The sequence below is a fragment of the Stenella coeruleoalba genome (assembly GCF_951394435.1).
Source record: "Stenella coeruleoalba genome assembly, chromosome: 3".
Classification (NCBI taxonomy): Eukaryota; Metazoa; Chordata; class Mammalia; order Artiodactyla; family Delphinidae; genus Stenella; species Stenella coeruleoalba.
The window spans coordinates 109826098-109853895 of NC_137148.1; the positions used below are offsets into that span (position 1 = coordinate 109826098).

At 50.6% G+C, this 27798-nt stretch overlaps 2 protein-coding genes across 7 annotated transcripts; one reads left to right on the top strand and one right to left on the bottom strand.

Annotated features, from left to right (window-relative positions):
* Window positions 1-944: 944 nt before the first annotated feature.
* Window positions 945-26056, bottom strand: SHROOM1 (shroom family member 1). 6 transcript variants are annotated; one of them, XM_079918968.1, is made up of 8 exons: window positions 25913-26056; window positions 21467-22477; window positions 21320-21375; window positions 20886-21095; window positions 20110-20682; window positions 19880-20021; window positions 19527-19799; window positions 18303-19406 (listed from the first exon to the last, which is right to left on the bottom strand). In XM_079918968.1, exons 2-8 carry the CDS (start codon window positions 22433-22435, stop codon window positions 19074-19076), a joined length of 2556 nt encoding a protein of 851 aa, XP_079775094.1. In that variant the 5' UTR covers window positions 22436-22477; window positions 25913-26056; the 3' UTR covers window positions 18303-19073. The 6 variants fall into 6 exon arrangements, with proteins under 6 accessions (XP_079775092.1, XP_079775093.1, XP_079775094.1 ...); XM_079918965.1 differs by lacking the exon at window positions 25913-26056 and adding an exon at window positions 23541-23670; XM_079918966.1 differs by lacking the exons at window positions 18303-19406; window positions 25913-26056 and adding an exon at window positions 945-1011 and having other exon boundaries at window positions 21467-22770.
* On the top strand, window positions 10369-12158 carry SOWAHA (sosondowah ankyrin repeat domain family member A; the record flags this gene model as incomplete). The annotated part of the gene is made up of 1 exon (XM_079918971.1): window positions 10369-12158. One exon carries the CDS (start codon window positions 10369-10371, stop codon window positions 12076-12078), a length of 1710 nt encoding a protein of 569 aa, XP_079775097.1. The 3' UTR covers window positions 12079-12158.
* Window positions 26057-27798: the final 1742 nt, after the last annotated feature.

Here is a 27798-nt window from a genome sequence, read left to right on the forward strand (position 1 = left end):
TCTGGGAAAGTGAAAGTCTGTCATGGGTGGAGGAGACAGAAACCAGGAGTTCAGTGAATGAATTAACAAGAAACACACTTCCCCAGCAGAGTGAAATTACCCTGCTGGTCTACCATCTTGCCACATAAAATACCTCACAGAATGAGGAGCCTTCCTCTGGGTCTGGATACCTTTATACTGTCAAGGAGTTTTTGCTCCCAAAATTTGATATACACATCAGGACTCTCCAACACGCAGCTACAGCCATGGGTTTTAGTTGAGACATGCCTAGGCCAGATCTTGTCATAGCCTTGGGTTATCTGAGACCTAGGGACCTGAGGAATGCTACTTCAGGATGGAATCTTCCACTCCAGTAATATTTGGATAAATCTCCCATGTCCTCCTATCCTTCTGTATTAGTTTTCTGGAGCTGCCATAACAAATTATCACGACCTGGGTAGCTTAAAGCTGCAGAAATGTGTTCTCTCACAGCTCTGGAGACCAGAAGTCTAAAAATGAAGGTGTCGGGAATTCTCCAGTGGTCTGGGCCAGTGGTTAGGACTCCGCGCTTTCACTGCTGAGGGCACAGGTTCAGTCTCTGGTCGGGGAACTAAGATCCCACAAGCTGCATGGCATGGCCAAATAAAATAAATAAAATAAATAAAATCAAGGTGTCGTTAGTCTGTAGCCCCCCCCCCGCCCAAGGCTCTAGGGGAGCCTGGACTTGACAATCCTTCCTTGACTCTTCCAGCTTCTGGGGGCTGCAGGCATTCCTTGGCTTCCTGCATCACTCCAACCTCTGCTTCGGTCTTCACATAGCCTTCTCCTCTTCTGTGACTTCTGTCTCTTATAAGGACACTTGTCACTGGATTTAACACCTACCTGGATAATTCAGGATGTTCTCGTCTTGGGATCCTTAATTTAATTACATCTGCGAAGACACTTTTTCCAAATACAGTCGCATTCACGGGTTCTGGGATGCAGACATATCTTTGCGGAGGGGGCGGTCCCCTATTCAACCCACTACATCTTCTGAATGGAAAATAACAAAGAGGACATAGAATTTGTTAACTTTGAGATGTAAACAATTTGTCTTCATGGAGACATACACAATGTTCTTTAAAAATTTAGACTGAATAGTGAAAAACTACCACAGAGAAGCAGCAGCAAAAAAGCCCAATCCTAAACAACAACATGAACATGACTGTTTTTGTCTTCGCTGTCGCAGCCACACAGAAGGCTCTGTGCAGACTGTGGTCTTATTGTCTCTGCCCTGGAAACTTTCTAAGGCCCAGTATGTTGAGCTCCGAGGACATTAGGACATTGTGACATTTTGCCAAAAATTTTCCACTTAAAAAGGAAAGGATTATTTTATCCAGGAAATTCTATCATCTCTGCCAAAGAAGAGAAGACGGAAGAGGAAGAAGAGAGGAAGGAACACGGCGCCATGTATGAAGAGCCAAGTTGCAGACTCCATCCTTTTTCCACTGAGAGAGAAACCCTCAATAGTTTGTGTTTCAGAGACTGGATGGGAAAGCGTAAGCTTTCCTCTGTCTGGGCGCCCCAAGCTCCTCTGTATTTTTGTTCCTTTCTTTTGCTCCAGCCATTCTATGTGGAATTGAAGTCCTGCAGCGTCAGCATAGATGTTTCTGTTGCTTACTATGCTGTGCTCACCTCCATTTGATCAACATCTGAGAAGGTAACCAGAAGTTTACATTTAGAAACGTCCAGGAAGGCAGACCTCTCCATGGCCTCACTCCTAGCTCCTGAAATTATGGGGCTATTGAACCCCGGTAACCTGTTGTAACATATCCAGGCTGTTTACTGACACCATTTTTGAGAAGGAACAAAGTGATGAGAGTCACTACCACCTGACAAATCATTACTGTTTTGTCATTATCAGTAGTTATTGAACATATTGAATAACTACTGAATAGTTACTGTAGACAGTGCCCTCTAGCCCATTCTGAAAAAGAAAAATCAAAGCAATGAAAGTCACTATAAGTGACAAACTGTGGCCATTTTATCATTATCAATATTAATTGAACATAGAGCTATATCCTAACTGATGAGGACACAGCATCTTGCTCCTGGGAGCTTGAGCCATTGTGGGAATAGGTAGATGAAAAAAGACCTATATCATCCTTGTTTTCAGTTAGCGCTGCTAGTATTTTATTGACGCTTAATCAAATAAGTAAAACCAGTACTGCTAATGACTTCTTCCCCAGACCACACAGCCTCAGAGGTACAGTTCATCATCCGTTTTTGCTCGTTGTTCAGTGTCACTAATTATTACTCTGAGGGCTGTTAATAAAACTGTTCAATATTTACTTAGCTGATAGTCTCAAAATGGCAAGCAAGCAGATCTTCTGAGGACCCGGAACTAGCCCTTTACTGCCTGCTCTCATCACCTCTTGCTGTTCCCTCTGTTACACAGACCTCAGCTAGACTCCTCCCCTCAACATTCCCTCTAGAAGGGAGGGTCTCCATCAACATATAACTCTCAGTCTTTTCGTATAACTTACTTCAAATTATTGTATTTTGAGCTCTCTGTTAATGAGCTCTTAGAAACGTTGAATAGGAAGTTGGATAAGTTGATATCTAAGGATTCTTTCTCCCTTTACCCACATTGCCACATGGAAGGCAAGATAAACACGGTATGCTAGTACAACAAGAGTTTAGGGAAGAGTTGAGCTACTTCCACCTGTCCATCTCTAAAGCCAGATGCTGTTGGTAGATTTCACATAACCAAACATTTGGTGCTGTCATCTCCAAGCCCATCTGAATGGGTAACCATAATAGAATGGAAGGCTGGCCTCTGGGTTGCTGATTTCTCCACCCTGACCCAAGCAGGGACTCTACCTTACAATTAAGGAAATGTATAAAACAACATTTTGCAGGCCTCTCAAACTAAGCCGTCCTAATGTAGACATTGACCCAGATGAAAGCCCCAAAAGGTCTCTCCGGGGGTTTAAAAATGTATATAATTTTTTGGGGCTTCCCTGGTGACGCAGTGGTTGAGAGTCTGCCTGCCGATGCAGGGGACACGGGTTAATGCCCTGGTCCGGGAGGATCCCACATGCCGCGGAGCGGCTGGGCCTGCGAGCCATGGCCGCTGAGCCTGCGCGTCCGGAGCCTGTGCTCTGCAATGGGAGAGGCCACAACAGTGAGAGGCCCGCATACCGCAAAAAAATAAAATAAAATAAAATAAAAATATATATGTATATAATTTTTTAAGTCAAAACTTGTCTATGAGAATAAAACAGGCCAAGAAGGGTTGACTAAAGGCAGCAAAGGGCATCCTCTTGTGCTACACCTGACCAGGACACAGCTCTCCAAGTCTTCACGGATCAAGTCTCCTGTTCCCTATCAAGCAACCAAGCAACAGTCTGAGGAGTCAGATAAGCCTGAAAAATGAATCACAGATATGAAAACTCAGTTTATAACAGAGGCAAAGGATCTGACATTTGTCACCAAGATTTAGACATAAAGCAAGTCCCTTTGACCTCAGAGAGAACTGGCTTAACAAGTCACAGGGGTGAGAAAAAAGAGGCCCTCTTGCTTCCCCTGGGCTGGTAAGCAAGAACAAAACATGATTTGTTCCTGAAGTCAGGACTGCAAAAGCTTGATATCCGGACAAAGTCCCTTTACAGCCATTCTGGGTAGCCCATCCCCCTCTGTCCCCAGCGCCCCTTCCTGGTGGGGACCCAGACACTCCTCTTCCTTACAGACATTGGTGAGCCTGCAGGGGGCAGAAGAGACAGGCTGTGGTGGACTAAGCCTAATGGAAGGGGCCTATTCACACCACCATGACAGGGACAAGACAGTTGGAAACATAAAGCCTCCACTACGGCTCTCTGTGGGGCTCAGGCATGGGGTTCAGAGCAGATTGCAGGGTGGAACAGGCAATGCAATATAACATAATATAACAATGTAACATAACATAATATAATACAGTTATGAAGGCTATTAATTTTATATATTTTTTTAAATGTGCCTTTAAAAATGCAAAGGGCCATCTTCCCCCACCTCCTCCAAATTTGTTACTGAGATAGGAAAAAAAAGTCCTTGTTGCTTTCTCCCATGTTCAAAACACATTACAGAATTTTACCCTTGCTATAAATATACATTTTATGTTTGATTTTCCTAATGTTTACTGGCAAACTTCTGGGTCACTGGAAGAATTGATTCGATGACCTCACTGGCAGCAGGGCACCAAAATTTAAAAGCAGCCTGGGGAACTGGATGTCATTGGCATCCTCATCCTAATGTCTCCTCAAACTATAAACTAATCATTTAAAATATTAAAGCAGAGTACGTTCAGATGCACAAGCATAAAGGTTTAAGCTAGATTTTTATTTGACGACTTCTTCCCTACTTTATTTATTAAACATACAGGACATCAGTTTTAAGCACTGGTGATCCAATTTTGCACAGTGAATGAGCATGAGCTTTGGAATCAGACAGGCTGGGGTTCGAGTTTGGGCTCAGCCAATTATTAACTGTGACCTTGGGCACATTTCTTTGTATAGCTCAGAGCCTGAAGCCTGTTAAGCATTGTCAGTAAACTTTGCTTGTACCAGCAATTCAGTACAAGCAAAGTATTTAATCTCTTGCCTATTCTTAGTGATCATAGTCAGAATGAGTTCAAACAAAAATCAATAATGATCTTTAACGGGGGAATCTTCTCCCTCTTCCCCTTGGAAAGAGGGGATAGTAACAAAATTCCAAGTTGATTGAGGCTCCACTACCTATGAGATCATGGAAATGATTTTTCCAAGGGACCCAACAATTTGTCCTGAAAAAGCTAAGAAAATAAAATATAAAAAGTAGCTATTGACATGAAAATGGCAACGAAGGAAATGTGACTTTAAAAATGAAAACAGGCAATATAATGCAAGTTCTCCTCCTGAAACTTCTTTGTCACCCATCCCTGTCTTTCTGCCCTAGCTGGATGACCCTCACCATCTCTCACAGGGACCCTGTCATCACCTCTCCAGAGCCCCCTCCTCCACCCATTCACCACATCAGCACTGGTTACAACAGGCTAAGGGAGCATCGGTTATGGAACAATTAGTGGTCTAATCCTATCTGTGTAGAACGGTATATATGGCTGTTTATATATCTATGGATGTAAATAGAAAACCTCAGAGAATAAACCAACAAATATTAAGAGTGGTTCTCTCTAACATGTGATCTGTTCTTTCCATATTTTGGAAACTACTGGGAATTGGGAAAACATCATTATTAATGTTATAATCAGGAAATAATTAAAGCTACTTTTTAAAAAGAAAAAAGAAGAAAGGTTTCCATGGCATTCTACTGCAAACAGGATAAAGTCCAAACTAGCATATAAGGTCTTCCATCCATGACCCCAGATTACTTTGCAAACATTATCTTCTTCTGTGTCTCTGACACATACCCTAAATAGAAAACACACTAGACACTCTTTACCCTGAATTCAGCCTTCACTGTCCAACTTCCAAGCCCTCCCCTATCTTGTTCTCACAGCCTGTCTCTTGAAGATTTTCCCAGGTGCCTCTCTTAGAATCTACCTGCTAGAAAGCACATAGAGCATTCATTTCATTTGAACACGTAACACAATTAGTTGTGTTTTTCTCTCCACTAAGCAGTAAGCTGTTCAAAGGAAGGTTGTGTCTTCTTCCCAGAAGACTTGGCTCACTGCCTTGCACCCAAAGATAGCCAATAGATGTTCATTGAAATAAATTACAGAAGAGTGAAGAGGACGATACACCTGGGGCAGTTGCAGAAGACTTCGCAGGGGTGGGATTTGAGCTGGGTTTAAAGAAGGGGTAATATTTAAAGAGAAATGATAGCTGATTACATTTAGAATTCTATGGTAAAAACACAAGGACTTTTCCCAAGGACATTGTTGTCATTCTGTTGTAGACTGCTTGATGCTACAGGGTAAACTGATGCTAAAAATTATTTAAAAGGGAGATGTACCTTCGTATTTTTCACTTATATTCTTAAGCTAAAAGGATACAATATTTGCAATTAAAAACTAGTTGTCTAAAAGTGAAAGTGTCATCAGAAAACAAAATTAAAGGACAAACGACAAAGTGGGAAAATATTTACAACATATATAATAAAGGGTTAATAACTACATATCAATAAGAAAATATGGGTAAATGGGGAAAAGGGCAAGGGACAAAAGAACAAAGACAATAAATATGAGGGGAAAAGTTTAACTTCATTAGTAATAAAATAAATGGAAATTAGAAAGAGATACAAATTTTTTGACTTTCAAAATGACAAACGAAAAGATACTGCTTAGTGTCAGTGAGGGAAAGACAAGGGAATTTCATGGGGCTGTAACTTTTCTGGAAAAAAACTTAGCAAAAAGTTTCCAAGAGTTTTAAAAATAATTAATTCCCTTTGACCTAGTAATTCTACTTGTAGGATTCTATCCTAAGGAATTAATCAGAAATGTGCACAAAGTTTTATATATAAGCAACACCATCTGTAAGAATTAAAAACCAGAAACAATGTAGACTATTAAATGTAAGAAAACAGTTAAAGTGTATTACTTTGGAGAAATGTCTATTTAGGTCTTCTGCCCATTTTTGGAGTGGGTAGAAGACCTAAATAGACATTTCTCCAAAGAAGATATACAGATTGCCAACAAACACATGAAAGAATGCTTAACATCATTAATCATTAGAGAAATGCAAATCAAAACTACAATGAGATATCATCTCACACCGTTCAGAATGGCCATCATCAAAAAAAAAATCTACAAACAATAAATGCTGGAGAGGGTGTGGAGAAAAGGGAACACTTTTGCACTGTTGGTGGGAATGTAAATTGATACAGCCACTATGGAGAACAGTATGGAGGTTCCTTAAAAAACTACAAATAGAACTACCATACGACCCAGCAATCCCACTACTGGGCATATACCCTGAGAAAACCATAATTCAAAAAGAGTCATGTACCAAAATGTTCATTGCAGCTCTATTTACAATAGCCAGGACATGGAAGCAACCTAAGTGTCCATCAACAGATGAATGGATAAAGCAGATGTGGCACATATATACAATGGAATATTACTCAGCCATAAAAAGAAATTAAATTGAGTTATTTGTAGTGAGGTGGATGGACCTAGAGTCTGTCATACAGAGTGAAGTAAGTCAGAAAGAGAAAAACAAATGCCGTATGCTAACACATATATATGGAATCTAAGAAAAAAAAAAAGGTCATGAAGAACCTAGGGGTAAGACGGGAATAAAGACACAGACCTACTAGAGCATGGACTTGAGGATATAGGGAGGGGGAAGGGTAAGCTGTGACAAAGTGAGAGAGTGGCATTGACATATATACACTACCAAATGTAAAATAGATAGCTAGTGGGAAGTAGCCGCATAGCACAGGGAGATCAGCTAGGTGGTTTGTGACCACCTAGAGGGGTGGGATAGGGAGGGTGGGAGGGAGGGAGACGCAAGAGGGAAGAGATATGGGAACATATGTATATGTACAACTGAGTCACTTTGTTATAAAGCAGAAACTAACACACCATTTTAAAGCAATTATACTCCAATAAAGATGTTAAAAAAAATAAAGTGTATTACTATATATACGTGATCCTGTCATTTAAAAAATCGTATATTTTTTAAAGAATAGTTACTGTCATTGGGGCAAATGCTCACAATATAGTATAAAACGAGGTTACAAAGAAGATTAAATTGAATGCATTCTGGAAACAGAACTGAATACAGAAATTGGGCTTCCCTGCTGGCGCAGTGGTTAAGAATCCGCCTGCCAATGTAGGGCACAAGGGTTCGAAACCTGGTCCAGGAAGATCCCACATGCTGCAGAGCACCTAAGCCCGTGCGCCACAACTACTGAGCCTGCACTCTAGAGCCCGCGAGCCACAACTACTGAAGCCTGCGCACCTAGAGCCTGTGCTCTGCAACAAGAGAAGCCACCGCAATGAGAAGCCCGCGCACCACAACGAAGAGTAGCCCCCGCTCACTGCAGCTAGAGAAAACCCATGAGTAGCAATGAAGACCCAACGCAGCCAAAAAAAAAAAAAGACAGAAATTACCTCTAGGAAATGGGATTGGGGAGAAGGGGACCTTTCACATGTTCTCTCTCTCTTTTTGTTTTTTTAATATAAATTTATTTATTTATTTTTATTTTTGGCTGCTTTGGGTCTTTGTTGCTGCGCGCAGGCTTTTCTCTAGTTGTGGCGAGCGGGGGCTACTCTTCATTGCGGTGCACGGGCTTCTCGTTGGGTGGCTTCTCTTGTTGCAGAGCACGGGCTCTAAGCACGCAGGCTTCAGTAGTTGTGGCACTTGGGCTCAGTAGTTGTGGCTCGCAGGCTCTAGAGCGCAGGCTCAGTAGTTGTGACACACGGGCTTAGTTGCTCCGCGGCATGTGGGATCTTCCCCGAGCAGGTCTCAAACCCGTGTCCCCTGCATTGGCAGGCAGATTCTTAACCACTGCGTCACCAGTGAAGACCGTTCTCTCTTTTTTGTTTTTTTTTTTTTCAATGAGTAAGAATAATAGTAGTAGCTATACTACCAACAATAATTTGAACGTTTACCGTGGGCCAAGCATTGTTCTAAGTGCTTTATGTTTACTTTCTCACAGAATCCTCACAACAACTTGTTGAAGTAAGTGTAATATTGTCATTCTCCCCCTTCACAGGTAAGAAAATTGAGGCACGGCGAGGTCAAGCAAGTAGCTCAATGTAGAGCTAAGACTCAAGGGTGGCATTTTGGGTGGGATGAATTGGGAGACTGGGATTGACATATATACACTACTGATACTATGCATAAACTAGATAACTAATGAGAACCTACTGTATAGCACAGGGAACCCTACTCAGTGCTCTGTGGTAACCTAAATGGGAAGGAAATCCAGAAAAGAGGGGATATATGTGTACGTATAGCTGATTCACTTTGCTGTGCAGTAGAAACTAACACAACATTGTGAAGCAACTATACGCCAATAAAAATTAATTTAAAAAGAAAGTGCAAGAAAGCAAGATTCCAGAGTCCCTCTCTTCAAGTACTACGGTGCCTCTGATTATATATTTGTAGTACTGTGTTTGTAAATTAAGAACTTGATCCCACCTTTGCCCTGGCTGGTCCCTCTGCTGAAAAAGCTTCTCCTACGTAGCTACTTAAGTCCCTGATCTCTTCAAGTCCTTGCTTAATTGTGGCCTTCACAGTGAGTCCTACTCCTGAAACACAGGGTTCAAACTTGCAACCTGCCCCTCTATTTTACTCTGCTTTATTTTTTCCATAGTATTTCTCTAGCATATTATACAATTTTCAGATTACCATATCACTTCTCTTTGTCCCTCCTCACCTTCCCCCCAGCCCACTATGGGAGCTCCATTAGGCCAGGAGTTTTTATCTGTCTTGCTAATCGATGTATCACAGTCTGAAAAAGTACTGGCAGAAACTAGGTGAGCAACAAATACTTGTGGAGTAAGTGAACTTTTAAAAACATAGCATGATTCCAATTTTACTTTCGTATTGTAAAGCATAAACATGTATATGCATGTGTATGGGGGAGGGAGAAGAAAAATAGTCAAAATGTTAATGGTGATATCAAGTGATATCTTTCCTTCTTTATGTTTTCCTGTGGTTTTATTCCCCAAACTCAATTGGAAAATGTATTATTTTATCATAAGAAAATTCTAAACCTCAGGTGACATGCATTGCCACGCACAACAAATTGTCTTTACTGCAAGTTGCATGAAGCCGTTTTCCTATGTGAAACGCAATCAACAATTCAAGAGGTATTGATGATCTTTAAATAAATTATTGCTTTTAAGCAATCGCCCGGTATTTTGTGGTTAAATATTTCTAAAAGGAATAAAAATCCTTGCCTCGCCTGTCGACCGCGGCATCCCTGGGGAACACACCCACCTAGCAACCCGGAGCCGAGCCTGGCACTACGCCTTTAATTCCCGTGTTGGGAGGTGGGGTGGAGAATTTCCGCTCCCCCACTCCCACCGCGTCCCTGGTGGCAGCTGTCACCGGTAAGGCGAGCACCGCGCACGGGGGATGGCGCCCAGCGCCCATTGGACAGAATATAAAGGCTGAAACCTACCCCCGAAGACTGGGAGCCCGGCGGGGCGGCGGCGGGGGACGCGCGCCGCGGCCCCCAGCTCCTTTATCCAGGAGATCCTGGGCCCCGCGGCGCGGGCATGACCGAGGTTCAGCTTCAGGGACACGCCCGTTACGCCTCGTTGAAAACGATCAGGTGAGCCTGGCCGAGGCGGACGTGACTCCTGGAACCCCGGCTCCAGTGCGTCCCAGCTGGCGCCGCGACGTCCACCTGCCCAGCAACCGGGAACAGCTGGTCGGTGGGAGGGGGAGGCCCCGGCTCCCCTGAGGGACCGGACTGACCATGGCGCTGGCCGCGGCCGCGGCCGCTGCGGCCGCCGGGGTGAGCCAGGCGGCAGTGCTGGGCTTTCTGCAGGAGAACGGCGGAAAGGTGCGCGACTCTGAGCTGCGGAGCCGCTTCAAGCCGCTGCTGGATGCCGGCGACCCACGCGGCCGCGCCGCCCGCAGGGACCGTTTCAAGCAGTTTGTCAACGACGTGGCCGTGGTGAAGGAGCTCGACGGCGTCAAATTTGTGGTGCTGAGGAAGAAGCCGCGGCCCCGGGAGGGACCAGAGTCCCTTCCCTCCTGCTTCCTGAGCACCCCGGTGGCATCAGCCCCGCCGTCGAAGATCACCTCCGTCTCACAGGGGGAAACCGCTGCTTCGGGGGCTCCATCCTTGGCCTCGGCGCAGAGGGCAGTGGAACCACCTGAGGACCCGGCTCCGCCATCAGAGCCACAGGACACCCCCGGGGCTCCGGCCTCTGAGCCCACTCAGCTGACTAAGGAGCTGCTGTTAGTCCCAGCCCGGCAGTCAGGGATGCCCTCGGAGCCCCAGATTACAGCCTTTGAGCTGGCCCAGCCCTCCGAGGGACTCTCTGCAGACGTGGCCCCACCGTCCATGGCACCGTCGGAGGCAGCTTTGCCCCATGCAGAACCGCCAGACCCGGAACCTGCGCCTGGGCTGACAAAAGGGCCGCCACCACCCGCTCCGCGCGCGCTGCCTCAAAAGCCCTGCATGCTGCCCGTGCGCTGCGTCCCGGGCCCCGCGGCGCTCCGGATCCGGGCGGAGGAGCAGGGCCTGCGTCGGCAGCTGTCGGAGGAGCCCAGCCCACGTAGCTCCCCGCTGCTGCTGCGGCGGCTCTCAGTTGAGGAGTCCGGCCTGGGCCTCAGCCTGGGCCCCGGCCGCTCCCCGCACCTGAGGCGCCTGTCGCGCGCCGGCCCTCGCCTGCTGAGCCCGGACACCGAGGAGGTGCCCGCCGCACCGCCGCCGTCCGCCGTACCCCTGGAGCCGGCCGAACACGAGTGGCTAGTGCGGGCTGCCGGGGGCCGTTGGACCCACCAGCTGCACGGGCTGCTGCTACGCGACCTCGGCCTGGCGGCCAAACGCGACTTCATGTCTGGTTTCACGGCCCTGCATTGGGCCGCCAAGAGTGGCGACCTCGAGATGGTGCAGCAGCTGGTGGAGATCGCGCGGCGTGGAGGCGCGCGGGTCGACGTGAACGCGCGCTCACACGGCGGCTACACGCCGCTGCACCTGGCAGCTCTGCATGGCCATGAGGATGCAGCGGTGCTGCTGGTGGTCCGCCTGGGTGCGCAGGTGCAGGTGCGTGACCACAGCGGGCGGCGCGCTTACCAGTACCTGCCGTCCGGCGCCTCGTACGCGCTTCGCCGCCTACTTGGCGACCCCATCCTGCGAAGCTCTACCGAGCCCGATGCGACCGCTGGTGGTAGTGGCAGTTTTGCGGCCCGGCGCCCGGTGCAGGTGGCCGCCACCATCCTCAGTTCCACCACCAGCGCGTTTCTGGGCGTCCTGGCCGACGACCTGATGCTCCAGGATCTGGCTCGAGGCATGAGGAAGTCAGGCTCCTTAAGCAAATTCTTGGGTGCCTCGCCCACGGCTCCTCGTAAAAAGACAAAAACCCGCAGTAGTCTGCAGGTCTTTTCAGAAATCTCCCGTCGACCCATTCCGGGGCCCTTGGCTGGTCTAGCGCCCAGCCTACCCCCAGCAACCTGACGGTTCCTGAGGCTACGGCTGAGTTGCTCTAATCGGGCCTGCCTCTCACAGTCTAAGCCTGCCCAAGACAGCAGTCCAAAACCTTCGGCTCCATCTTGTTTCCAACTTTGTCCACTGCAGCCTGTTTCACCCAAGTGGGCCTACGCCTCCAGCTTCTGTCTGAAGCTTGATCTTTCTCCAGAGATGGGATTCAAGATCTCAGTGCGAGCCTCCTATGAAGAACTACAGAAGTCAGGATTGAACTTTGGAGGAAATTTGAAATTTAGGATCAAAGGTTAAGGGGCAGCAGCTGGTCTGGCCCCTGAATGATTTAACCCGATGCCTCTGCATCTATGTACTCCCAAGCCAGAATTAGAGCTCTGTGTGATGATGGGTTGTCAGCTTTAAGATATGTAGTGCTTTTGTAATTTGATGCTTTTATCCTGTTTTTAAATTGAAATGAGGTAAAACAACTTTCATAAAAAAACCTTTTCAAAGTATATTTTTCCAAAATGCTCAGACATTTTCAATCTTTTGCTAAATATTTTGGAATTCTATTAAAAAAAAAAGATGATCAAGATCTAAAGGAAATTAGTCCCAACCAACAAAACCCTTGAATGGTTATCTACCTCATTTTAGGCAATCAAGATTCCAGAGAGTCTTGAATACAGAATGTGACCATTGTGAATGTAATTAATTTCAGTTGTACTGAGAATGCTAAATATTAGGAAACAAGTACATCTTGGGAGAAAGTGATTTAACAACGAGAGAAAAGAAAAGAGACACTTTGGCAAATACTTTTAATTTGTGGTTGTCTTTATGGTGAAATATAAACGTGTGTCTTTGGCACTGGTGGCTGGCTACTTTGATATGGCATGAATATTTAATTTTTTAAAGTGTGATTTATTTGTGAATTGCACCATTGTGCCATGTTTCTGAATCTGTGGCTTTCAAATCCAGCTGAGCCTTTCAGTGCAGAAAGTGAACATTCAAAGAAAAAAATGTCATAGCATAACACTAGAAAAATCACTGGTTAAATAGTAACAGATACAATTAAGGAGCAACTATTTTATATGAAAGTTCTGTACAAGCAAAAGGTACGTGATATCCATTTTAAAAAGCCATCTGAAAGCAAACAACTTATTCCAAAATAGCAAATGCAGAATCTCTTTGCTCGGTGACCTTAGAGAGGGGTGGCTTGATTCATCTATATCTTTGCTCCTATTTGTAATTGAGAAGGGTTTAAGTATTGCCAAGATTTCTCAGGTTCAACACAGTGTAATTAAAATGGCTCTTTTCCCATTTTAAAGATGTGGAATCTATTTGCTCAACCAACCTTTTTATATCATATTGTAATAATGCTCTGCTTTTGCAAATTGGGTTTGCATGTCATTAGTTATGCCAAATAGTTTTTGGGGCACAGGGTACTGGAGTTCCCCTCCCATATGTGTATCAGTGAGGCCTCTGAAATTATTTAAGGCAGTCTTTCATGGAATGTTTTGATTTAAGCAATGAAATAAAGTCTCCCATTTTGTTCCTGCTTGTGTGATGATGCACTTCCCTCAAACATTCTACAGCACTTGCTACTGTATTTTGCTTTTCTTTTCACTTCTTTTCTCCTCATCCTTCTGCCTCTTTCAAGCATTCTACTATTGAAAGAATTTGGATTTCTCTGCCAAAAAAAAAGGAGTCAACCAAACATGGATATGGTAGTCAAATACTGTAGGTAATTGTAGGCCCGGATCTGACCTCTCCCACCTTCCTTGCTTGGAACTCTAGCTAAGCTGCATAAATTATTTCAAAATGAAAATTAAAGTCTTCTGCCTCTGCAAAAAAAAAAAAAAAAAAAGACAGGAGGCAATAATTAAAGCAATCTCAGTAGCTGAAGGTCTAGGACAGGATAAAATATTAGAGATTTTTCATGGTAAAAGAGAGGCTTGACTGAGACGGATAACAAAGGTTACACACACACAGGTATGACCAGCTTTGAGAAAGACAAAATGTAAACCAGCAAAGTAGTAATAACTAATGTTTATGGCACACTTAAATCAGAGGAGGGTTCTTGAACCGCCAGAAGAATCTTTGAGTTTCAGAAGGGTGTGCTGCAAGCCTGCCCAGTGAAGTAAAAACATTTGGCAAGAGTTTAGGATCAATAAGCCTAAAATTCAGGTGTTAGAAACCACTGCTTTTTCCTTGCAGGCTAAAACTTTCTGAAACTGTAAGTCAGTAGGAAATTACAGTTGATATGCATATGGAAAGTTCTCAAGAACAATATCTGACTAACAGGAGGTACACCTGGGGAAGGATATTTCCAACAACTGACAAAAAATAGTTGTTCATTGGTTAAGGTAATTTACCTGGTTAAAATTATCACAGGGAAGAGAATCACTCCTCTTAATGGGGGAAGAGTTAATTGCTGATGTAGATGTGTATGAGTCAAGTCCAATTTTTATTGTTTCGCTGTACCGTGTCTTTGTTGCTGCGCGCGGGCTTTCTCTAGTTGCAGTGAGCGGGGGCTGCTTTTTCATTGCAGTGCACGGGCTTCTCATTGCAGCGGCTTCTCTTGTTGAGGAGCATGGGCTCCAGGCGTGCAGGCTTCCGTAGTTGTGGCTCGCGGGCTCTGCGTGCAGGCTTCCGTAGTTGTGGCGCACGGGCTTAGCTACTCCGGGGTATGCGGGAACTTCCCCGAACAGGGCTCGAATCCGTGTCCCCTGCATTGGCCGGCGGATTCTTAACCACTGCGCTGCCACGGAAGCCCCCACAGAAAGCTTTTTAATACAATTGTACATTTCCTCTAAGGAGGATGGAAGCTGTTCTTTTTTTTTTTTTTAAAAAAAAGTATTTTGGCTGCACTGGGTCTTAGTTGCAGCACGTGGGATCTTTAGTTGTGGCATGCGGACTCTCAGTTGCAGCCTTCATGTGGGATCTAGCTCCCCGACCAGGGATCGAACCTGGGCCCCCTGCATTCGGAGCATGGAGTCTTACCCACTGGACCACCAGGGAAGTCCCTGGAGGCTGTTCTTGAGCATGTGTTACTTACCTAATGGAGACCAGGGTATGGGTAACACACATATGACCTGTGTTTACTAAGTGCCAGGCACAGTTGTAAACACTTTGCAGGTATTAACTACCACCTTACAAGGTATGCACTGTTAGTATCTTGATTCTTAAAGTGAGGAAACTGAAGCTTAAAGAAACTGTAAGTAACTTGTACAGGCCTCACAGCTAGTAACTCTCACAGTCAGGATGGCATCCTGTTGCTCTTTTCCATTACAGTGTCCTGTTGCAGAAAAGCAAGGTGGTCTCATCTCAGCTCTTTATTCATTTAGTGACCTTAGGCAAGTCACCCAAGTCTCCAAGCTCCATCTCCCTCTCTGTGGAACTGGCAGTACATATCCTACAGGCCGTGGGGAGGAAGGAACACAGGGAATGAGTAGGTAAAGTCGTCTGTGAACTGCAACACCATCCTGAAATATTACCAGGAGTGCCGAGTTGGTCCCAAAGAGATATCTGGCTGCATTTCAAAACCAAATATCTCTGATTCGTGACATTGTTCTACATGATCACCATTCTTTTGCCATGTTAGTATTTGTATATACAAACAACAACATTGACTCTACTAGGAAAAATGTTTCCCCACAAAAGGGAAATATCGCTTTATTTAAAATATCACAATGCCTTTCTTAATACACATTCCTCTAGCATCCCCGTCCCCGCAACTTCCAGTCTTAAACAAGCAGTCATTCAGCTTTCTGGACTGAAAGCACCCCTCCACACACGGTTTTAAAGCTGGGCCTTCTCAGGACCCATATTTCCTCCCTTTTCTTTGCCTTTTCCTGGAAGAAATTATTTGACCTTTTAAAATGGTTTAATAAATAGACTCTGTCGCCCTCCAGATAGTTTTATGCCTTGAAACTCTGTGGCTGGCGTCACCTTTCCAGAACTGCCACACCTCTGGACTTGAACCTGTGGAGCAGAGGTGGCCTCAGATATTACTGTGGGAAAGAGGAAATAAGGAAGAGATAGTGAGAGAGGGAGGAGGAGGAGAGAGAGAGAGAGAGATGTCTGGACCTCTCCTCAAGAAGGGGAGGAAAAAGTCCTCCTAGTGAGAAGTCAGTGCTGACTTAAGTTTCAAAGACAACAGGTGAACACCCATCATGACTGCCTGTCTAAACTGTAGCTAGGCTGTGACAGTAACGCTACGGGGTCGTTGGGAGGATTGCTTTACAGCATTTCACCTCTTCTCTCTGCTGTCCTCAACCACATTTGACCTAAATGTCCTCATAAGCTTCTGAATTACACGTGACTGAACAGCAAGGTAATTTGTTCCCGTGAGGATTCCTGAGGTTCACGCCAGCCGCTCGCCGAGGTACTTGGTGTGAGGAGCAGGCTGCTCCAGCCAGACTGCGCGTCGGTTTGGGCACCACGGAACCTTGCTTTCCTACTGTTTCCAATTTACAGTCAGAAGGTAAAAAGTACACTAATTACATCCGTATTAGGAACGGCTGGGGGGCGGGATGACGCGAGTAGGAGAGGAGGGAGGCCTGGGGGCTGCCAGTTGCCAGGCAACAACCGCGCTCTGCTCAATCGGGGCGGGGCGCTGCAGGCCTCAGGGCTGGGGGCGGGACCAGCAGGCGGCGGCGGGCGCAGGCGGCCTGGGGAGGTGCGGACAGAAACCCCAACAGAGGCCCAAGAAACCCTCTTTTCCACCGTGGGGAACCACGTAAGGCTCTTTTTGATACTGATCCTCGAGATCAACACCCCCAGCCTCCCCCTCCCCACTCCTCATTAGCCAACGACTTTCGAACGAAGGCCTAGTGGCAAAGGAAAGGGAGCCAATCTTCCCATAACTGGCGGGCCAGGATTTCTTTCCGACAGACACAAAGGCTTAGCCCCAGCCTTCAGGTCCAACAGGGACACTGCTCAGGACAAGGCAACGTCCCTGTGGCTAGCCCAGAGGGCCTGGTAGCTGGGGAGGCTGCGGGTGGTAAAGCGTGGCTAGAAGCTTTCATCATGAGGAAAACAGTGCCCTCTGCTGGCAGTGTCCAGGAGGGTGGAATTCACCGGAGTCACCCTAGTCTTAGTCTGTGGTGCCAATATAGAACACCTATGCTGAGCTCATTCTTGCCCTCTGAAGGAATAACGGGGTGTGGAAGGGAGATAAACTGGGGCAGGAAGGAGACGGAGGCAAAATGGAAGGACAGGCGCAGGAGTTGTGGCCCCACTTTTGTGGGCTCGCTCGATCTGGTAGAGACAAGCACAGAAGCCTCATATTTCCCCATGGCAAAAACCAGCGAAGAACCAAAGTGCAGTTTAACCAGACAATGGCAGACGCTGCTTCTCATGCCCATCCCGGGCTGGGAGTGTTTTGTCTGAAATACACAATTTCTACTGGCCTAATGGACGACGTTAAGTGTGTTTCTAAGTATATCACAATGGGAGAATGCAGTGGGGACTGTACAGGGCAAAAGCCAGAAATAAGTAGATTCCATCCAGAACGCGTCTCGAAGCGAGCTGCCCTGCTAGGATCTAAGAGGATCTTAGAGCGGAGGCCCCGCCCACGGCGTTCAAAGGAGAAAAGCAAAGCATAATGTTAGAATCAGCAGGAGCCCCATATGTTTTTTATAAAAAGGCACAATGTGAGCATTGTTCTGTGCTCAATAGCGCGACTGTTATAACTAATGCTTTTGGTATGAATACGACCATTTAACATTCCCAACCAGTTGCACTTAGTGACAATATGCATCAGAAAACGAGCCCAGAAGCAGAGATTTCTCACTTTGAGGTCTGTTGGTTTTAGATACACATACACATGCCTATTAATGTGCCCAGCTCCCAAAAATACACTGAACATTTACATGAACAATGTTCTTGTCCCTGGCCTTAGCAGCTACAAATACTAAGACAGATTTTCAATGTATATTTGAGAACTGAACATTGATTCTATGTACACAAGACTGACACACAGAGGGGAGTGTGTGTCCTGTTTCATACCACTCTAGCCCTTAACTCCCAACCTTAGCCCATCCCCAAACTGCCATCTCCAGAACACAAGAAAAGCTGCCTCTGCAACTCCTCAGCACCACCCCCACAATAATAGGTCTCCAGGTCCCCCATGACTCACCTTCAGCTCCCATCCCCCCAACTGCCCTCCTTAAGCCTGGGTGACCTAGTGGGGACTCCAAAGGAAAGGCGGATAAATTCAGTTTATCCAATTATCCAACATAATTGGAAGAGGAAGAAAGTTCTTTCTGGGTCTTGGAATGAATGTCCCCAAATGTCCAAGTGTACTTGACATTCATCAGGGTTTTTAGGCAGCAAAGCATCTGAATCCATTTTCCATTTGGGGAAGTTCCCTATCCCTTGTCTTGAAGGGAGGCAGTCCCCCACTTCCACTATACTACTCATGTCGGGGGCTTGGGTAAAAACCAGCAAAAGAGACCTGGCCTCAGCCAATCAGGCCTAGCTTTCGTGGTAATAATGCAATCACCAGAATATTTAGGGACTACTGGTGACAGCATCTGCTTGGCCCCTCCAGTTTTCAAGCCTGTTTCTTCAGTCTTTCTAGGGATCCCCAGGGCTGAGTGATGTCCTCCAACAAATCTCTCTTCTGCTCTAGTCTGGCAGGTGTCTGTAGTTTGCCAACAAGATCCCTCCTCCAAGCCAGGCTCCAGGTGATACCGCACGCTTCTCACATCAATTTTTTATTGAGAGGGGAAAAAATGGCCATTTTGCATCTTAAGTTGAAGTGCTCCTCTGACTTGTCTCCTCTCCCTCCAACCAACCCTGACCGAAAAGGGGGAATACTGCAGACTTTAAAATTCATAAGTTAATTACCAAATAATCCGCAAGACTTGGGTAAGGCCACATGAGAACACTTGGAAAAAGTACTCCAGGAAGGCCGGGCCTGGGTCTTCCCCACCCCAAGGGAAAAGCACCGAATAAACCAGCGTCATCCCAATCAATCACGTGGGTGAGAGGCAGGGGCAATGCTCCTCACCCCCAGCCCCCTGTAACTAGATGAGGGGAGGGGGGAAGGGCGGTTTATCCGGAGGACGGGTGCCTGGGGGCCAGGCCGGCCTGGGAGTCGCAGGACGACGGCCAAGGTCGGTCCTGACTGTGTCCAGTTGGTCCTGAAGGAGGCGGACCCGCTCGTCCAGGCTGCGCTGCTGGGCCAGGACAGCGGCCTTGCCGACCAACAGGGCGCGATAGGCGCGCAGTTCGTCGGCGGGAAGTGCGCGCGCCAGCACCTCGCGCAGGGCCCGCTCGCGCCGTGCCACATGCTGCTTCAACTCCTTGGCGTCTTCCTGCTGCCGCTGCAGGAGCCCCAGTCGCTGCAGCAGAGAGGCCTGGAGCCGCGGGGCGAGGGCGCCGTGAGCGGGGCGAGGGTGCCGCCGCTCCCGGGAGGCTTCCAGCCGGAGCCCGAAGGCCCCTCACCGCCCCGCCCTCCCCCAGCCCAAACCCGTTACCTGCTCGTCAGGGTCGCCGTCTGCGCCCGCCCGGGCCAGGGCGCGGTGCACGCGGTCCAGGCGACTGCCCAGCAGGAGCAGGAGGCCAAGCACGCGCTCTAGGTCGGCCATGAACCGGCTGAACCGCTCGAGCTCGTGGGGTGCACAGGCCTGGCCGACCGCGGCCTCCAGGGCAGCCCCGCGCCTGGCCCAAGCCTGGGCCGCTCCCTGCAGCTGCTCCTGCTCGGCCTGAAGCTCCCTTAGCGTCTTTTGAAGGAGGTCCGCCAGCTCCACCTGCAGGGAGGGCGCGGGTACCTCAGTCTGGAGGCAGGGCCCTGACTTAGCCCAGCCTCTAATAGCCCCTCCACACTCACTTTCTTGGCTTGGATGCTGTTAATTGGCTCAGGGAGACCCGGGCCGCATGGCTCGTCAGGCACAGCGTAGGTGGTAAGGTTTTCAGGCCTTGTCTCCTCCTGAGAAGCTGGCAGGCGCTGGGTGGAGTTAAGTAGGTAAGAGCTGGGGACAAAACCAGAGTTCCTTGGGTCGTCCTGCCCCAGGCTGCATGGGCTTAGAATCCCCTGAGTCCCTGGTACCCCTCACTCACCTTGACGCAGAAGTACCAGCTGCTTCCTCTCCAGCCTCTCCACAGGCTGGCCTCATTGCAGCCCAGACCTCGGCTAAAGGAATCAGCCCATCCAGCAGGCCCAGGGATGGCTCTGGGCTGGGATAGGAGGTAAGAGTGTCACTCAGAGAGGGATCCAATCTGGCCAGCTCCTGAACCAGCTCCTCGAGGCGTGGACTGGGCCATGTTGACCTGGAACCAGTCTGGCCAGTGCCCCAAGCCAGGGCAGTGTGGTCAGAAGGCCCCAGGGTATCATTGCCTGGAGGTCTCAGGGCATCACATGGGAGAGGTTTGAGGGGGTCAGTCTCTGCAGCTGTGGGGGGATCAGTGGTCAGCAGTCCAGTGGGGTCAAAGGTTGCAATGTCACCATTTGCAGTCCCAGGGGGACTACAGCATGTAGGTCTGGAGACACTCACAGAACCGTTTACCCCCTGCCAACAGTCATCCGCCCCTGCAGTCTCCGGGTGCTCATGGAGGGGCTGCTCTGAGGGGATTATAGCCTGGTCAGCCCTCTGACCCAAGCCAGCTCCATACTGCCGGTCAGAGGCATGGACACTGGAAGTGGAAGAGACACTAAATCAGAAAAAGTTCTGGCCAAAGATAAATGGTGGCCTCCAAGGGCCATCCACCTCCCCCACCTCACCCCCCTGGCTCCCAGCCACCAGCCAGGAGAGGGTTCCCTGCCCCTCCAGCATTTTGTAGATGTGTGTAGGAAGGGATACGTATCTCACTCTGCTTGAAAGCCTGAGGAAATTCACCTGTTTGGGAGCCCCAGGGGAGCATGGGAGTCTGCAGGTGATCTCATTCTGACCAGCGGGGCTTCTTCCAGGAAAACTTCATCATCAGGAAGGGATGGGAGCCGGGCAGACACAATGCAGTTCTCTGAGGCCCTATGCTCCCAGTCAGAGGGACTGCTCTGGGGGCCCTCTGCAGAACACACCACTGCAACTTCCTTCTGAGTCAGGAACCTGGAAGCAGGGACCCCACACTGACCACGGGGACCAGGAAGGAAGATTCTGGTTCTGCGCCAGACAGACAGTAGGGTGTTGAGGGTGGGATTAGGGGATGTGGTTTGCAATAGACAGAAGGCTCAAACTGAGGGTGAGTGGGAGGCCCTCTTCTTTCTTGAGCAAGAGATATGAAAGCTGCTTCCCCCCAGCTTTCAGTCCCCAGAGTGGTCCATTTCTCTCACCTGGAAAGTTTGGTCTGAAACAATGGTCTGGGGGTTTCTGCTCCTTGGGGAACAGCCTGGAAAGGCAAGCAGTTGGATGAAATGTTGCTCAAGTTTTCAATCTTCTGGATGCCCCCAAGCCAAGCTTGCTGCCCCTATCTTCCATACCTGGGCAATGGGCATGACCCCTTCTGGACTTCCCCAGGGGGACAAGACTTCCCCCGAAGCGCTCTGACTCCGACCAGCAGGCCTATAGGCATTGCTGAGCCTCAAGGACCGGGGTTTCGGGTCCTCTAGGCTTCGGGGCTGGGTCGCAGGCAGCCATCTGATCTGGTGACCTTCGAACTCTGCCAGCGTCCGCTGCTGCCATTCCCGGGGCTCCGGCCTGGCGAGGCCAGAGCTGGAGCAGGCCTCCCCCGAGCATTCCCCCGCCAACCCACCGCCCCGACCCACGCAATCCAGCTTTCCCGGCTCTGAGAAGCACCACTGCCGCTGCTGGTTGGCGAGGCGTCCCCTGCCGGCGGTTACCGGCGCGGGAGCCCCGGGGCGCGCCGGCTCCGCTTCCCCGCCGGGGTGGCTGAGCAAGGCAGAGCGCGGGTGCGCGGCGGAGGGCCGCGCGGGGGCCGCGGGCCGCAGACGGGCGGGCAAGCTCATGCGGAGCTCCTTGCGCTGGAAGGACGTCTCCCGGAGCACTCGCCGCTGCGCGCCCTGCAGCCGCTGGCGGTAGGCGGCCCGCGACGCGGGCGGACTGGGCGGCTCGGCTGCCCGCGCCGCGGCCTCCGCCTCGGCCGCCAGCGCGTACAGCAACGGGGTGGTCTGGCGGCTGAGCGGCCCCGGGGTCCCCCGGATCTCGGGGGGACGAGGCCCACTGCGTGCGGCGGCCGCGGGCCGGGGCTGCGGGGAGGTGCGAAGCCCGGCGGTGGGGGCCGGGCCGCCCCACACCACGCGCACGTAGTCCCAGTCCAGGTAGGGAAGTTGGTGGGTCCCCGGCGACGGTGTGCGCGGCTCAGGACCGCCAGAGGCGGCGGAGAAAGAGCTGTAGGCCGAGTCGGCGCGCGCGGACAGCCGCCGCAGGTCCAGGCTGCGAGTGGACGAGGCCGGCGAGGCGCAGTCGCCTCCAGGACCCAGAGCCTCCATGGCTGCGCGGACGCGGGCAGAGGCTGGCCAGCTCTGTGGGGCCTGGAAAAGCATAGATGGGGTGGTGGGTGAGGCGCTCCGGGTTAGGGTTAGGACAACCTCCTGGCACCTCCAACACGGACATGCTTACACATCCCCTCCCTAGTCTCACGACCCTTATTAGCGCTGGCACCCCCCCCCATCTCCCTAGTCTGGAATGGCAAGGGCAGTAGGACCAGGGGAACAGCTCTGGAGATTGAGGGCCTTAGCTCAGGGGAAGGAACTAGCGACTAGCGCATCCCCCGCTGGGGCTCTTCTGGCCCGCAGCCCCGGCTTCTACCCTGGCACCTCCTGGAGCTCTGAGAATGTACCCATGCTCCTGCCCTCCCCAACCCTGTCCCACCCTGGCGGCTTCCTGGCTGCTTTGTTAGCTTCTCCATGTGATCTTTCCCTGATAAACAATGGTCAAGAACGATCTGAGATCACAGGGGAGACAAGAAAGGAGGGGGAAAGACCCAGGTCAGGTGGCAGGGGCAGCTTCACAGCCTTCCTCCCTCCCTCTGGGCCAGTTATGTTCCAGGTGCTTTGAATAAATATTTGTCTTGAACCGCACAACTGCTGTCTGCATTTTACAGATGAGGACACTGAAGTTCTGAAGGGGGAATGATTTGCCCAGAGGCACACAGCTGGTAAGAGGCAGCTGAGCCCTGCCTGGAATCTGGGCCTGCCTCCAAGCTTACTGCAGCCAGAATCAATTTCCTAGAAGCAAACCCTGCTGAAAGCCAGTTCACCCCCAGCCCCCTCCAACAAAGCCCAGCCTCCACTATGGGAAACAATCGCCCCCATCCCTTCAAAATACTGGCAGATTCCAGGATAATATGGCCCCTGCTTGGGAGACTCTCTGCCTTTTGTCTAGGAATGACAGGCTCACCCCCTCTTTTTCCTGCCACTCTTGCTCCTCCTATAGGGCGCAGCTTAGAGGTCTCCTGACCCTTTGGGATCCCTACAGTGTCCTGAGCTTCCTGCGTCACAGCACTCATCGCCCTGCATTGTGATTGTTGGCTTGCTTTGATTCCCTCTCCCCATTCCCACCCCTGAGCTTCCTGAGGACAGACCCTGCACTTACTCATCTCTGCACCCTCGGTGCCTGGCATGTAGTCGATGTTAAGCATTTGTTGAATGACAAGGAAAGGAGCAGCCTTTCAGGGAGTAGATGGGGGTGGCTTTGCTGGAGAAGGCTGAGGGCTTCTTTGCTTGTACCCACTTTTCTCTCCCTATTAGTCTTTTTGAGAAAGGGGACAGAATGGGTGAGGCAGTTGCCACCCATGGACACTGACCAGGTTACTCAGGTTATTAGGAACCAGAAGAGCAGGCAAGCACAGCTTGGAACAGGAATGGCCAGAAATCAATACTTCCCCAGTGGCAGGAGGGGGAGCAAGGGGAGGAGCTAGGTAGGTGTGCCTGGGTCAGGAGTGAAAGCAGCTTTGAGTCTTGGGAACTGAAGGCTCCCTATGGGCTATAGGGACTTTGGGGGTGGGGTGGGGGGCGGGCTTGCCTTTCCTGAGCTGCTTGGCTGGGATTGCAGAGGAGGGTGGCCCACAGTGGGGTGGAAACTGAAAAACAGACTTATGTGAGCCTCTAGACACTTTGGAGCTCAGGATCACCCTCTACCCCATTCCCTGAGACCCCAGATGCTACAGATTGCTGGGTAGGGCAGGTAGGGAGGTTAGTGGAGGGAGGATATGATGTTTCCTAAAAGGGCGAAGCGGTACCTCCAACATTCCCAGGAGGGGATCTCAGCTGACCTGGTACCAGAACATCTTGACATCACCCACCTGGAGGCATCTTTGAGCCCATTAAGGCCAGCCCTGCAGGTTGGTCTTCACTCAGGCTTGGGGACCATTTCTGCAAAGTAGTTTATACTCTCTGAACTTCAGAAAGACAAGAAGCTACTCTGAGTAGCAGCCCCTGCGAGGACAGTCACCTTCTCTTGGTAACTCCCCCTAGCCACCCAGACAATAGCTCTCTCTCTTCCTATCCTTCTGAGCCCAGCTTGGGAGCACTGTTTACCCTGGCTCATGCCACCCATTCTTGACTTTCGTTGCATCTATAGGCATGGGTAACTGTTCTAATACAAAGATGTTTCCTCAAAAAAGGCCTTGACAATTCTATCTTATTTGTGAGTTACTGACTGATAAAGGATTCTGAGTTCACCAAATAAAAACAGCTCAGATGGATAACTAAAATGTGTGTACATTTTCTTATTGACCTTAACTTGTCTCGAGGATGCTTTTGCAGTGGTAACCCAAGCACCTGATACCCATGCAGGATGCTCACACTGTGCCCTTTGTAGAACCTGTTATGCCAGGAGGGTCCAGCTCCTTTAGTGTGTTGTGGGGCCTCAGCCCAAAGAGCAAAGAGTTTTCACACTTGTCTGGCTGCAGGGAGCCTCTTGCAGTTCAGCCAGTCCTTGTGGCTGGGAGTAGCCACACCCCAGGAGCCCTAGCATCAGCATTAGTGTCAACTGTGGGCTGGGCTGCAGAGCCAGTGCCTGCATTGAATGTAAGTCCAGAGGCTAGAACTCAAAGAACCTTTTGCCAAGCCTCGTCAGAGTAGGGGGAGCAGTGTGAAATCCCTGCTAGAAAACCACCAGATTGGGGTCATGCGGTATTGGGGTCATTTGTGATAAACTTATCACCTGAATCAAAGAGCAAGCGAGGAAAAGGAGACAAGGATGACTTCCGTGTTCAGAGCTAGGGGCTGGGGATGTGGAGGTGCCGGTCCCAGGAATGAGGAAGCTGAGACGGGGACTAGCCAAGGGATCCAGTGCTCAGTCTGGGGCCTGTGGGCTTTGTAGTGTTTGTGGCAAGTCTGGCAAGCAGGTGGTAAGTTGAGATGTGTGTCTGGACCTCAGGAGAGAGGTTGGACCAGGCAAGAAAGCAGACCCAGGTTTTTAATTAGAGGTTCTTGGGGAAATCCATGAAGACAGCTTCCAGTGGGTAAAGTCACACAAAGGCAACGGAAACAGATCCAGGTAAGGTGACCAGAAAGGCAGACAACCTCAAATGATCAACAATGATCAGGAATTAAATCATATCTTTCCCAAAGGCCACCTCACGTCTGACCTCTCTTATGGAGAGGTTGTCCAGGCCACCCCACCTGGATGGTCCGGCAGGGAGACTGCCTCGCTGCCTGCACGGCAGTCTCCCTGCCGGACTGAGTATCTAGGTCCTGGGCCGTGTCTTGAATTCCACCACTCCAGACCAGGTCTAGAAGGGCAGGCATTTTGGTAAGTTCCGTGGCTCTCCCAGTTCCCTCCGGCACCCCATTCTCCCGGCCTGTCAGCACCACAGCTCACGTCGCGAAGCGTCTGCTCTCAGCTCGCTCCCGCCCACATGTAGAGTCTCCGTAGACTCTAGCTCTGTGCCACGGTCAGGAAACGCGGGATGCTGGCGGCACTTGGGGAGAGGAAGCCGCGGTCGAGATCGTACCACATACCTGGGGCTTCAAGCTGAGTCGAGGCGCTCCAGGGAGGAAAGAGGCGCAGGCCTGGCGGCCACAGGGGGCGACAGAGTCACGCAGTGCGGCTGGAGAGCGAGGCCTCGGGGACGCTGGGAGAGCGGATGGCCCCTGGCTGGCGCATTTCTCGGCCTTTCCTGTTGGTTGGGTTCACCGTCGGGGAAGGAGGGCTCAGAACACGCGGAGGGAACCGCGCGATCGTGGACCGGAGAGGCCAGGATACCCCAGTGGCTGCGCGGTCGAAAGGCGGGAGCCGGAGGTTGCAGGGTGAGACCCCACTGCGTGCTCGGGTCCCCCGGGCGCACTCCCCAGCAGCTCCCGCTGTTGCCGGCTCTGCGCCCCCCACCCCTCTGCGAAGGGGCCAAGCGCGCAGGGCCTTGACTCGCGCAGACCAGACTCCGCGCGGAGCCCAACCCCTCCAGACCCAACGACGCGCGGGCTGCTCCGCGGCGCCCCAGCTACCCCACCCGCTCCTAGCGGTGGGGCTCGCTCTGCCGCCCCCGGGAAGGGCGTTTCCGCCGCCCACTCCCGGCCGTCCGGCCCCGCGGCCTCACCGAGTACCTGAGCTCCAACGCGAGACGCGCTGCTGGGCGCCCGCGGCCGCGCGGTGACATCAGAGTCCCGGCCTCGGGCTCCCGACCCCACCTCCAGGCTCCGGCTGCCGCGGGGGAGGCGCCACGTCCGGCTCCCGGGGGCGGGAGCGCGGAACGGCGGCGCTGCCCCGGGAGCCGCCCGCCCCTTCGTAGTGTCCGCTTGCCGGCCTAGACCTGGGTCCAGGGGTTGGACGCGCGTTCCCCCGCCGGGCACAGACCTCTTGCTCCAGCTGAAGAAGATGGAAAGTAGGGGAAGGGTCACCAAGGCGCTCGCCCGCCCGCCTCCGCCCAGCGCGTTCTTACCGCCGGTAGCGCGCGAGCCCGAGCCCGAGCCCCGAGGGTCCAGGCCACCCGTTCTGTGGGAAAGCCCAGGCCGGGTGCCCACACGGGCACCCCATTCCTTTCAGAAAGTTTGGCCAAGTAAGCAGACCCGCCACTGTCCTTGTCCCTCTGAGTACAGTTCGGATGCTAATGCACCATCCCTTGACCAACTGTCCCTCCAGATACTCCATTTCCAGAACTCTTCCAGCTCTTTGATTCCCAGCGTGGGCTCTTCTTCTCCCATGTTTGCCCGTTTTCTTTTCATTTCTCCCACTACCCCACACAGTCTGGGCCCTTACGGCCAGCCACCTGAAAGGGGAGGGAGAGGAAGGGAAGGAGAGGGGAGGCTCTGCTGACGTCTGTGTTCACTCCCGCTACCCTCAGTGGGTCCTTTAGGTGTTGAACTATGCATATCCCCTGTGGCCTCGATAGGGTTTACGCCAGCCATAGAGTCTGGCTCTTGAGGTTTTCACCTTTGGGGATCTCCAGGCTCCAAAGAATGCTCTGAATTCATCTGTCATTGTGCATTCCTCACTGCTCTGTCCTCAGCCTTCCTTGCCCCCGCTTCCCAAACCTTTATCCTATGGATACTGGCTCTGCGAAGAAATGCTCCCTTCCCTTGGGCTTCCCTGGTGGCGCAGTGGTTGAGAGTCCGCCTGCCGATGCAGGGGACACGGGTTCGTGCCCCGGTCCGGGAGGATCCCACATGCCACGGAGCCCCAGCTATTGCTGTGGTTGCCCTCACTCTCCCACAGAATCATCATGCCTGGGGGCAGGGACCATATCCCCCTATCTTGGCATCCTCGGCTGACAAGATTTGTTGTGGTAATAACCAGGACCCAGAAACCCAGACCGGGGGTCAAGGCTGCCACTTTCTGGGGGCACTAAGAGCCTGGGGAACTCTGAATGCTTGGATCTTCTAGGGGATGGAGGCAGCAGGCACCTGAGCCT

Bases quoted from the DNA above. Each gene is read 5' to 3' on its own strand.
- SHROOM1 (XM_079918969.1), bottom strand. From the start codon at position 22,489: ATGCTTTTCCAGGCCCCACAGAGCTGGCCAGCCTCTGCCCGCGTCCGC. The intron at 20,022-20,109 runs GTGAGTGAGGGG...TTTTGTCCCCAG, and splicing joins GCTGGTACTTCTGCGTCAAG to CTCTTACCTACTTAACTCCA. The intron at 19,800-19,879 runs GTGAGTGTGGAG...CCCTCCCTGCAG, and splicing joins ACAGCATCCAAGCCAAGAAA to GTGGAGCTGGCGGACCTCCT.